We start from the raw sequence: 12,319 nt of genomic DNA on the forward strand, positions 1-12,319 counted from the left end.
AGGCGGCGCCAGCTACAGACAGATTGGCTTTATTCATGGACACGCAGGGGGGGGGGCGGCTGGGCCTGCCCATCCCGGACACGCTCACACGGTGGGTGGGGGCTCTCCATGCCACAATCACAACACACGACGCCCGCTCTCGGACCGAGCGGGCTAAGGGAGGGGGCATGGCACGACCTGGCTCCTGGTTTGGGTTAAAAAAAACATTTTAGGGGTCGAGGTGGGGCTGCCCGGGGGCCCCTCGGAGAACCTCTGTTGGGATGGGGAAGGAGCCATAACTTTCCCATCTTGGTTTAAAAATACACAGAACATGCTACATCCGCGCAGACACTGGACCAGATGGAGGGTGAGTGGCAACACTGATGGGGCGGGGCTCCCGGCCGGACCTCTGCCCGACTGCAGTCCACGCCTCAAGGAATAACACTGGCAGGTAGGACAGACAGAAGGGCAGGGAAGACACTAACACAGGCCCAGAGGAGGTGCCTCGGAGCCTAAGGAAGATCTCGTGTTTGGGGTGAGGGTCGGGGGGTGGGGGTGGGGGGAAGGTATAAGGACAGCCCTGGCTCTGGGGGTGAGGGGTGTGGCAGGGACAGGGGCAGGGAAGGAATTGTGCTGCTGGTGCGGGGGCCCTTCTGGACCCTTACGCCTCTGGCTCATATTCCTGATATTCCTCCTGTATCAGGGGAGGGGTGGGACAGAGAAGAGCACAAAGGAAGAGTTGGAGACTGAGTGGTCAAGTGTAGTCTACCACATCCCTCCCCATCAAGAAGGAACAAGGTTTGTCCCACCCACTGGGCAGGAAGAAACCTGGAGTTGGGGCCAGCTGAGACATTCCTAGGCGGTTGTGCCTAGGGCCCGGCATAACGCCATCTATCCTCTCTGTCCTCCCCTCCTTACTTACAAGCCCCGCACCCCCAGCCCAACTTGATTATGCTAGAGACTTCCCACCAAGCTAGGGATGGCTTCACTCTTCAGGGGTGCCCCTCCCCCAGCCCTGCTGCCCACTCACCTGGGGTGGCTCCTCATAACTTTCCCCTTCAGGCTCCATCAGGGGTTCAATCAGGGGCTCCTCAGCGGCCTCTTGGGCCACCTCCTCTGGCTGTGAACAGAGAAGAGCAGGGCTATGTGGGTGGCTGGACACCCCTTAAAGTCCCAGGCTAGGGTGCTGCTGGTTGCCTGAAAGAGTGAGGCCGACTAGGAAGGCTTTGAGGTGAGGTGTTTACTTGGAGGTCTGAGAAGTGAGATGGAGGTGTGAATTCCCACCCCACTCTTTAGGACGGGTAAGAGTGTAGAGAAGGCTGAGTGCCCTGTGTTACTCAGTCCCCCCTACACCCCCTCTACCCCCCCCCCCCCCCGAGATAGCACACCAGTCCCTGCCTAGGCATAGTCAAACTGCTAGACTCACTATAGGACCCAGGAGAGAGCTCTAGAAGCTTTCCTCCAGGGCAGAAGGGAACTAGAGGCTGGAGAGGGGCTCTCTGTCATTCCCGCCACTGCCTTCCACCCATCCCTCCCTCCCCCAGGGCTGAGCTTGGCCTGATTTCTTCACTGTAGCTATTTTAAGATAAGCTGGAAGCAACAGCTCATGGTGTTGCTTGGATGTGTGAGCTAAGACTCTCCCCTCCCCCCTTGCATCTGCTGCCCAGATGGGCACAGACCAATGAGCATGGATGTAGAGGTCTGTTAGACACATGGCTGGCCACCTGCAAACGAACACATATATGTAAACACATGATAACTTGGGGTATATGCGTGGCTGTGGAAGACCACATGTGGGCTGGCACATTTCTAGGACCAGGACCCTGGAGCTGTGGTACTGAGAAGCTGGCACTTTCACTTGCCCTAGCCCCTTAGAGTGTTGTCTTTCTCTGCTTCTGTGGGTACAGGGGTATACAGCTCCTGTCAATGAGGATGGTGGCTCATTCCTCTCTTCGTGGAGATGACCAAAGTGATTTTAAAAAAATGTCCCAAGTTACCCAGCTGTGATCAGAACCTAGGAAAGGTGATGCCATGTTCAAAGACCCAGCTCAAGGCCTTGAAGGTAGTTTCCTGCTGGAGCGTGTGTGTCTAGCATGCTAAAAGCCTTGGGCTCCATCTGCAGCACTCCTGTTCACAAACGAATCCCAACTTGAGCCCTTTGCTTAGAAATGAATACAGCAGGACAATAGCATGGCTCTGGCCATGTGGCCTAACCACAGTGGAGCACAGCTCAGCGGCAATGGAGAGTGGTGGCACAAACAGCAGCATGCTTAGAAGTCACACTGTGGAGTAGAAAGAACAACACAGAAGAACATGTGCTGTTCATGATGGCATACATGCACATGAGATTAAAAGGCACCCAACCAGTGTGTAGCGATGGCAGTCAGGAAGCAGGCACTGTTGGAAGGGGGTAGGCAGGGCCCGGACAGAAGGGAGCTAAGTGAGCACACAGGATGCAAGTGCTTGGGAGACATCCTCTCCGTGAACCAGGCATGTCCCACTGCCTCATGTATGCCTGGCTAAGGATAAGGGACTTTAAGGACGGCATTGTGCAGGAATTCTGGAGGTGGTTTGTGTCTTGACCTGGCTTCTGGCTTCATTGGGGAGACTCTTTTCTAAGATGTCTTTCTTTTTGGAGTGTGTGTGTGTGTGTGTGTGTGTGTGTGTGTGTGTGTGTGTGTGTGTGCGCGCGCGCGCGTGTGTGTTTGTGTGTGTGTGTTTGTGTTTAAAGCAGTCTTCAAATTTATTTTTATTTTATGTGTATGAGTGCTTGTCTGTGTATATGTCTGTGTACCATGTGCATGCCTGGTACCTACAGAGAATTCAAGAGCACAGAGTCCTTTAGAACTTGAGTTTCAGATGGCTGTGAGCTACACTGTGGATGCTGGGAACCTAACTCAGGACCTTTGCAAGAGCAGCAAGTGCTTTTGACTGCTGAGCCATCTCTCCAGTCCTATCTATACCCCTGGCAGGCCCCGTGTTCATTGTTGACCTGTTCATGCAGCATTCACAGTTTGCAGGCCAGACTTTCTATCTCAGTAGCTCTCAAGGTGTGGTCTCTGGAGTTGCAGCACTAAAGTCCCCTGTGGACTTTAACTCCTCATTTCTGCCACAGGATGTTTGTGTTTACTGTTCAAAACTACTACAGTTCCAGGACTTCTTCTCAGGGTCGTCTTGCCTTCATCCTTTGGCTGTCAGCTCAAATGGTATCTCCCCAGGGGGGAAAAACCGCTCCTGGATTGAGTAGTTCTCTCACAGTGTTCTATCCCATCACAGTGCACACACATACCCTGTCTGAAATCATCATGCTCACTGGCTGGCTTTGCACTGTGTCTTCTCACTGCCTCGGTAGCATGAATGCAGCTGTGGAGCCACTAAGAACAAATCTCCACTGATATGGACATCCAGTCAATGAAAGGAAATGAATGATCAAGCAGTGACATGTTCAGCCGTGGCCAGGAATATCTGGGGTCATGCTGGTAAGTGGCCTATGCACTGAAAGTCCCTTCTGGGTCCCTTCACAGGGAGCATGGCGTCTATACACACTTCCCCACAGCTTCATCCTGAGCCAAGTATAGCACAGACTTGTAGGAAGGGAGGTGAGCAAGCCTGTGCCCCAGGCTGGGGGAGTCGAGGTGGAGTGAAGGGCAGCAGATATGTGGGCGCCCTATGTGTGATATGTGGTGGGGGGAACCACTTGCCTTCAGGTCTGTGGGGAACTCCTCCTTCTTCACCAGGCCTGTGGCTGCTGCAATGTTCCCAGCCCCTGAGAACACTGCTCCTCCCAGATGTGACGCTTGCTCCTTGGTTTTCTCAGCCACTAGAGCAGGAAGGGATGTGGGGTTGGGGCTCGGTGCCAGAAGCCTCCACATTGCGTCCCAGAGCCTCCCCTCTCCAGGGTCAACCCCACACCGAAGCCTCAGGAGACCCCCACCCCTTCACCCACATAAAGCACTAGGACTGGTCTGGTACCTGAGGCCACGCCTTGTACCACGCCCTCTTTGGTCTTGCTTCCTATGGGAGGAAAGAGGAGCATATTTAAGGAGTCTGTGCGCAGGGAGCAGATTCCAACCCAGCACAGGGGTTACACATTGTGCAGAGAACCAAGTTAGCAATGGATCCCCTGAACTGCCTCCCAGGACCCCTACACCCCCTAACTGTCACCCCCATGCTAACTCCACTCAGTCCCTAGACTTATTTCCACAGGCTTTCAGGTCTCCTGTCCCAGAGCCCATACCCTCCCCAGTGGGGGCTGGCTGAGGACCAGTGCAAAGCTCTTAGCTGGTTAACAGTTTGGGCAGTGGTGGTGGTGTAGTCCGTTCTTCATAACTGGAAGAGAGAAGCTCAGTAAGGGTCCTGCAGTCAGTTAGTGGTTGAATGAGCATTCAAGGCTGACTTGAAACTCCTGCTCCAGCTACGATGTAGCCAGGATGGGAGGCAGGGGCACTGGAAGGAACAGAGCCATGCCCTTGCCTCATGAACTGCCCCTGCTGCATCTCTGCTAGCCTGACTCCTCCAAACAAGGGGCCAGCTCCTCCTTCTGAGTAAAGTGGAGATTGTTAGGTGCAAGTGAATCTAAAGGTGATGTACGGATTGTAGGAGGCACTCACGACATTGGCTGGGTCTTCACTAGGATGCTGGAAAGGCACTGGGAGAGGCAAGAAACTCTGACCATAGGGTGTGTATCCTCCAAGCACTGGGGCGGCAGTGCGGGTGGGGGTGGGGGGGCGGGGCTGTTATGTGAAGACTTAACAACCAAAGGCTGGTAAGCCTAGGCTAAGGCCTCTACAGCGGGGATGAGGCGAAGATAGCCAGAGGTAACGGTGAGGCCAGGGTGGGATGAAGTGTACCCTAAGGCTAAGGCCAGCCAGAGCTTGGATGCAGAGGGGGCAGGAGTCAAGCTGCAGGTTATTCATTCACTCACCAACAAACTGTTTGCACGTTTTACGTTCAAGGCCTGGGCTAATGGCCCACTGTCTGTCCTTGAGTAGTAGGGAAAAAATATTTAGATTCCAGGGACTGCAAGAGGTGGGCGGACACTGCCTGGGCCTTGAGAAATGGATATTCTAAAAGGAGATTAAGGAGGAGAAACCAAAAGCATGGAGCCAGGCAGGCATGACACCACCTGAGTCCCAGGAGCATTGGGTAGGGTGAAAACAGTGCTGGAAATGTAGGCTAAGGTAGGCATGGTGGCTATAGGTGCCAAGGCCATGACACAGAGGTTCCTGGGCAAGGGAAGGAGGTAGGAAGACCTTCTAAGAGGAAAGGCCTCATGGCTGGGAAAGGCAGAGCCCATTAGCAGAGAGACATTAATGAGGTTCCAGGGCTTAAGGAGTGAAAGAGACTGGCGGGGGAGGGGGGTGCGGGGGTGAGGAGGGAGGCCAGGCCTTAGCTAGGCTGACGTGGGATCAAGACACTCTTCTGCTGAGTGTAATCACTACTGCTCTTGTCACAGGTGCCAATGCCTCCTGCCCTATCTCCTCTGCAATTTGCTCTGTCCCCGAAGGTCAGAGGGACCATTCTGAACTGGTCAGATCATGCCTGTCCCTCACTTATAGCCTCTAACGGCAACTTTAACAATATTTCAGCCTGGCATGTAACATCTTCTTATGGATCGGACCTTGCCTACCAATCTGAGCTCTTCTTCCAGCGTGACTCCTGCCCTCTGCTTTTCAGCCCATTCTATGTTCTTTGCATCCCAACTTCCTGCCTTCCCAGGCTCCTTAGTGTTCAGGGCTGATCCTACACATCACCTTTGCCTGGAGCTCCCCCCTTTTTTTGCTCTTTCCCCCAAAGTGATCCCCACACTTGCTGCTTGATGTCACATGCCATCTCTCACCATCAGGAGACCACAGCTTTGTCTCTTTAGCATCCACACAATGCTTGGTACTTGGGATGCTTTTAATTATCACAACCCAAATCTGCCATGACCTTGGGCAAACTATCCTGGTCTTCTATATCTTTTCCACAAGAGCAAGTCCTGACCCACGACCTGAGCACCAAAACAAGTCGGCTAACTTCCATTCCCAGCCTTTTCTCTTATTATGCAAATAACCCTACAAACTCCTTTCACGCTTTGGGTGAGAGATATTAACCGCCTGACCTTTGTCCTGACACCAGCTGGCAGCTGGCAGGAGGATGAACTGGAGGGACTGCCATGGTAAAACCACAGGGTGTGTGTGTGTGTGTGTGTGTGTGTGTGTGTGTGTGTGTGTGTGTGTGTGATACTGGTTAGCTGGAGAGAGCCCGCCAATACCCAGGGAAGGTGGGGCATTCCAGCTGGATTCATACCCCGAGCTTCAGGCTTTACCAGCTGTGTGACCTTGGGCAGCGTAGTTAAGAGAGGCCCCCAGTGTCCCTGATCTGTAGCATAGGCCAGGAGTATTAGATGCTATGGCATTTCACATCGCTTGGCCCCAAGTAAAGGTTCCCCACCAGGTCACTATTAACAGTGATGACAGGATGAGAAAACAGAAACCAGTGAGCTCACTATGCTGGTCCCTGGTCTTTAGTTTGAACATCATCTTCACTAGCTCCCACCATGTTTTCACCTCCTTTTAATCAGTTCCATGGGCTGGTTGTGTCCCCAGTGACCCCTACTGACCTCGCCCATCTGCTGACTCATATTCTTATGCCCAGACCCCTCAGTCACTCTAAGGACACTTCCTGGTACCTCAGAAGACACCCAGCCCTGCAGCCCCTTGCCCACCAACGTAGAGGACGCCCTCCTTGGTCTTCTCTGCGGCCTCGGTGACCCCCTGCTTGGTTTTCTCGGCTGCAGCCACAACGCCCTCCTTGGCCATGGACAGGCCCTTCATGAACACGTCCATCCTGGCGGCCTGGGGAGGGCGAATACACAAGTGCCGGGGCGCTGGTTCCCCACGCACCCTCACTCCAGCCCTCCCGGGGGACCTGGTGCCCCCTCCCTTTCTCCCTGAGAGTTGGCGCGCTTCTGGGCCTGGAGCCCCCTCCTACTCATTCCACCCCCAGCTCTAGGCCTCAGGGCCATGCTGCGGTGAGTCCTATCGTCCTTGAAACCCCGGGACGCGGGAGGGGCCACCACCTCGGTTATCCGGAGATCTGCAACCTGCAGGCCCGCAGAACCGGAAGCTAGGCTCGGAGCGAACATCGGGGCCTGTCTGTACACACGACAGTCACACAGTCTGCATACAAACGCACACCATGGGCATGCTCACGTGCACACACAGGACACCGGGAATTCAGAAGCGCATGGACACTCTGACATACGGGCACGGACACACGTCCGCACGTCCACCCAGACTGTAGCAATCAGAGGGGACAGACAAACGCATCCTGCAGTGCACCTGCCCGTGCCCGCTCAGTGCTTTCCATCTCTGTGCCCACGTTTCTCCCCAAGGCAGTCTCCGTCCCGGTTCTTACCTCCCTCTGGACTCCCAGTTCGCTCCCTATCCCTGTGCCTCACCTGGGTTTCGAGGCGGGCTGAGGGGGATGGAGCTGTGGTGGCGGTAGCGGCGGCTACAGCAAACAGACGCAGGGGCTGGGCTACGCCAGACAGGAGTAGGCTCGGGGCCAGTAGGGTCCGGCCGTAGTCAGGCGCTTGGGTCACCCTTCCTGAGCTAGAGTCCGGCCTTGGATGCGCTGCCACCAAGGATGCTACTTGCGCGCTCCGGCTCCGCTCCGCTACGGCTCCTGCTCCGGCGCTGCGGCAGCTCTGAGCTCAGCACCTCCCCCTGGTGGCCGCACCGCCCCCTCCGCCTGACTGACAGGGGGCGGGGAGGGTGACATCTCCCTAGAGCAGGAGAGCTTCCAGGGGGAGGGCCTCTGACGTGCAGCGGGGACCCTGGCTCTGGAGGCGCGTAGTCTTTGGGGAGTGTGGGAGGGGGCAATGCGGCGAGCGAGGAGTGAGGAAGAAACGATGCGGTTGGCCTGGGAGTTCAGACAGATTAGAATTCTAGTTGTGCTTGTCAGTAACTGTGGAATCTTGAACTGCTTAACTTTCCTTTTGAAATGCCAGTTTCCTTTTCTGTAGAACCATGCATGGAGTCAAAGCCTGTCTAGGCAGAGCTTAATGGGGTGGTGCAGGTTTGAGCGTGGAGACGGTGCTGTGAGAAAGAAAAAGCAAGGCTCTGATCTCAGGGAGATGCCGCGTGTACGGGCTCATGCCCAAGCGGAGATGAGAGGAAGGAAACAAATGTCTCCACACTTGAACCAAACAGGGTTATTTCAGCTTGTGAGAGGAGTTGGGAAGATAGTGGAAAGCCGATATACGAAGCAGGGCTTGAGGCAGGGTCAGTGGACAGCAAAGGCTTCTGTAGGGATAGATCCAGGAGAAGCAACAAGGTAGGCCACGACAAGTGAGGGTAAGATCCACAGAGTTGGACCCTCAAGTGCAAAGGCCCCAGGCACCACCTAGGCACAGCCTAGAAAGAGAGCTGAAGAAGACACAGACAAAAGCACCTTTGAATATGGTCATGGGAGGGGATCCCAGGTCTACAGTAGGATCTCAGCCAGGTCTATGAAAGAATGACGCCCATGCAGGTGTGGAATTCCACAAGAAAGGGCCCCCTGCCAGTTCAGGGAGTCAGGGAAAGAAGTAAAGAGGAGGCAGCACTTACTCTGGGGCTCAGGATAGGTAAGATTGTCCCTCCGGAACAAGATTGGAAGAGTGTTTTAAGCTGTGGATGTAACGCAGGCAGGCGAGGGCAGTGGGGACAGAAGGGCAAGGGAAGGTGTGCCAGCAGCAGTCAGGAGGGCGTGGGGGAGGCTGTGGTAGGACTGTAATTTGGCAGAGGCTTTGGGAAGGCCAGTTTGGCAGCGTTTCCTAGGAGTATGAATGCACACTCCTTTTGGATCAGCAGCTCCCCTTCCAGGAACTCACCCTGAGGATTCCTATTCATGTGTGCGCACACTGACACATGTGCAGGGGTGGTCATTATAAAATGCACTGACAAAGTTCTAAATGTCCTCATAGAGGTCTGGTGACTTCCTGATAGCATATCTTCCCAGTGGTACACTGGGTGTGGTTAGGAGCCGTGAGCAGAGCCCCCCATGTGCCAACACACTAATGAATCAAGACACGGTTCTAGTGAGAAGTGGGTGTAAGGATTGTAGTTGTTGAACAAACTAATTTTAATATGTAGAAAATTGTATTACACACATATTTAACATGTTATATATAAAACATATTTTCCTGTAAATCAATACATATTTATTATATAAGTATTAGTATATGTTAATATATAATATATATTTATCACATACTATATGTATTAAATACAGACATGTTCCATACAAATATACACATATAGTTGACTTTCCCTATCAAAGGGCTCTGCATCCTTGGATTCAACCAACAACTGACCAAGAAGACCAGCTGGAGAGATGGCTCAGTGACTAAGTGACTGTGCTGCCCTTCCAGAGGACCATAGTTCAATTCCCAACATCCACACCAGGCTGTTCACCACCAGCTCCAGGGGATCTCCTGGCCTCCACAGGCAGTGTGCTCATGTTCACAGACCCACACACATACATAATTTAAAATGTTTTTTAAAAATTCCAAATAAGAAGAAGCTTAGTGAAACCAAACACTATCTATGCTGAACACACACACAATCTTTTTGCCTGGAGTTCTATATCCAGTCTTAGAAGTTCTCCAGGATGATGAGAGTCTGCAGAAGGTGGGGTACAGCCTATATGCAATGTCACACTATTATACATGGGGGGCTTGGGCATCCACTGATTTTGGTACCTGTGGTGGGTCCTGGAAACAATCTCCAAGGCTACCAAGGGATGTCTGTACACAGTCATAGCAGAGAAACACAGAACTCTGTAATGACAGCCATAACGCTCCTAACTGAATTGCCCCTGGGAAGAGGGTGCAGAAAGGGACAGGCTAGAGATAGAGGCTTTTGTATCTTCACCTTTCTTTGTTGTGCTGTTTGATTATTTTCTCTAGCTTGGGAGACCCATGACCTCACAACACTGTAATTGCCTCTTCCTGCCTTTTGAGACTCACTACCTTCTGAGGCCTACCTCCTACCCCTCTACAAACAGACAAAGCCAACTTCTGCTCCCCCAGATTCCTTACCCACGTGGCTGGCACACACAGGGAGAGACTGGCCTGCAGTAGGGAATAATGCAGGGGTCTGTTCTGATGAGGAGGTGCAGAAGTGATGACAGCTCTTGCTAGTGACTGTGGGCGGCCAGGCCACTCTTCCTGGAGTGTCCAGCGCCAATGGAGTAAGCAACTGTCCAGAACACTGGTGTCTGGAAAGCCCTTGTGGCCTACTATGCAGTGGGCTCAGCATCACTCCAGGCTGCATGGTCTCTGTAACACTCTCTGCCTTCCCAGAGACAGAGATGCTTAGGGAGCTGGTCAGGGTTTTTGTGGCCTGTGCTCAGAACTCTGAATGCTGGTAAGATGAAGAGTGAAGGAAGATGGGTCAAGAGAGAGACCGAGGAAAAAGAAAGGACACAGACGTGAACAATTGTTTGTGCCTCTTACTGCAGGAAAGAGGAGACATGGAACAATTTTGTGGTTTTGTTGTTGTTTGTTTGTTTCCTTGTTTTGAGACAAAGTCTCACTATACAGCCCAGAATGGATCAAACTTGCAAAGATTGACCTGCCTCTGCCTCCTGAGTGCTGGGATTAAGGGGATGTACTATCATGCATGACTAAAATGTTACTTTTTAAATTAGTTTATTGTCATAGTCTTTCGTGGAGGGGAAGGCGTGGCAATGGGGCAAAAGAACGGTGGTGCTCAGCTCTCTCTCTCTCTCTCTCTCTCTCTCTCTCTCTCTCTCTCTCTCTCTAACTTAGCCCTGGATGCCAGCCCATCAAATGGTGCTGCATACATTTAAGTTGTATCTTTCTACCTTAGTTAACTAAATCTAGAAATTTCCTCACAGATGTGCTGAGAGGCTTGTCTCCTAGGTCATTCCAGAGTCTACCGGTTGACGGTATTGCTTACAAAGAAAGTCACTGGCATCTCTTCCTTTGCCGGTTGTTTCCTGCGTGTCTGCTGGGTGCTAGGTAGGTGAGCTTCAGTGGAGAATGATGAGATCAGTGGAGACACTTCTCTTCTGGAACGTAACATTCTGACGGAACAAAAGAGATTATAACAAGTGAACAGGGCCACAAATGGTACTGGGGTTGTGTTGTTCTTGCCAACATCAGTGGTGACACTCACCTTGCTAAATCTCCTGTCAACCTCCCTCAGCTCTGAGATTTTTCTAGAAGCCAAGCACTCTTCTACTGGAAGATTACAGACACTAAGAAAATTAAATTTGATAGGGCACGGGCATGTGTGTGTGTGTGTGTGTGTGTGTGTGTGTGTGTGTGTGTGTGTGTGTACTGTGGTAGCTGAGTTTACATCACACAGGAAGTCATGACTGAGCACACCTGAGAAGCAATGGGATGGGGAAGCACAGGCAGTTGAAGGACTGGCAGACAATGGCAGGCGGGGCGGGGGGGGGGCTGGGGGGGGCTGCCTATCTGCAGGGGATCTTGCTGTAGTCCAGGCTTTTCTGAATCTAGCTTTCCCCCTGAACATCCCTCCTAAGTGCTGGGGTCACAGGTCTGTACTGCTGTGGCTGATCTTCACGTTCATTTTATAATCGCTGCTATGCTGGGAGAAAAGGGCCCTTGGGCATGGGTGGCAGCTGGGTTCTGGCTCAGAGTCACCAGCAAACACCCAAGGATTTGTCACACAGGCAGCTGGATATGCTTTCCTGGATTTTAGGTCAGAGCCAGAGATATCACCATTTGTATGACACTGATGCCCAGGCCTCGGGGAGGCTGTCAAGGAATAAGTGGAGACAGAATGGAAAGGGTACCTAAGGAACCTTCCAGAGCAAAGAGGAGGTGGGAGGCTGTGCTCTCCAGAGAGCCTACACAGCAGCTGGCACAGAGGAGCTGGCGGCTTATGGTGTGGGACATAGCTCTCTAGGCAAGACGAGGCTGTCCTGGGTCTGCTTTTCCCCTCAGGGTATCCAGGCGTGTTACACACTGGGCAGGACTGGAAGGAGTGAAGCTTAGCCGGGTGGGTGGGGTGCAAGCAGGATCTCTGGTCCGTGTGAGTGCGGGAGAAACAGCCTTTTGGCTTTAAGTGTACAGCATTGGGTAGGTCTGAGAATGCTTCATTTGCATGAAGAAGAATTCTAGGTGCTATCTGGACATGTCATAAGGAGAGAGGAAGTTTAACCTGTTCATGAGTGGTGGAGGTGGTGGTCGCAAGCCTGAAGCAGGGCGGAAGCAGTTCTACTGCCGGTTTCAGGGTGAGTTTTCGGGGGTTTGGGTAGTTTCGACCTCATTCTTGCTTCTGACCGGTTCCCCTAGTTGCATGGCTTTCCCAGCCCC

General features: G+C 52.8%; 1 protein-coding gene across 1 annotated transcript; it reads right to left on the minus strand.

Annotated features, from left to right (window-relative positions):
- Positions 1-201: 201 nt before the first annotated feature.
- Positions 202-7,686, minus strand: Sncb (synuclein beta). The gene is made up of 6 exons (XM_051171773.1): positions 7,424-7,686; positions 6,689-6,818; positions 3,952-3,993; positions 3,681-3,799; positions 1,010-1,099; positions 202-673 (listed from the first exon to the last, which is right to left on the minus strand). The coding sequence occupies exons 2-6, from the start codon at positions 6,807-6,809 to the stop codon at positions 641-643; spliced, it is 405 nt and encodes a 134-aa protein (XP_051027730.1). The 5' UTR covers positions 6,810-6,818; positions 7,424-7,686; the 3' UTR covers positions 202-640.
- Between the last annotated feature and the right edge of the window lie 4,633 nt (positions 7,687-12,319).

The sequence above is a fragment of the Acomys russatus genome, chromosome 3 (assembly GCF_903995435.1).
Source record: "Acomys russatus chromosome 3, mAcoRus1.1, whole genome shotgun sequence".
NCBI classification, from domain to species: domain Eukaryota; kingdom Metazoa; phylum Chordata; class Mammalia; order Rodentia; family Muridae; genus Acomys; species Acomys russatus.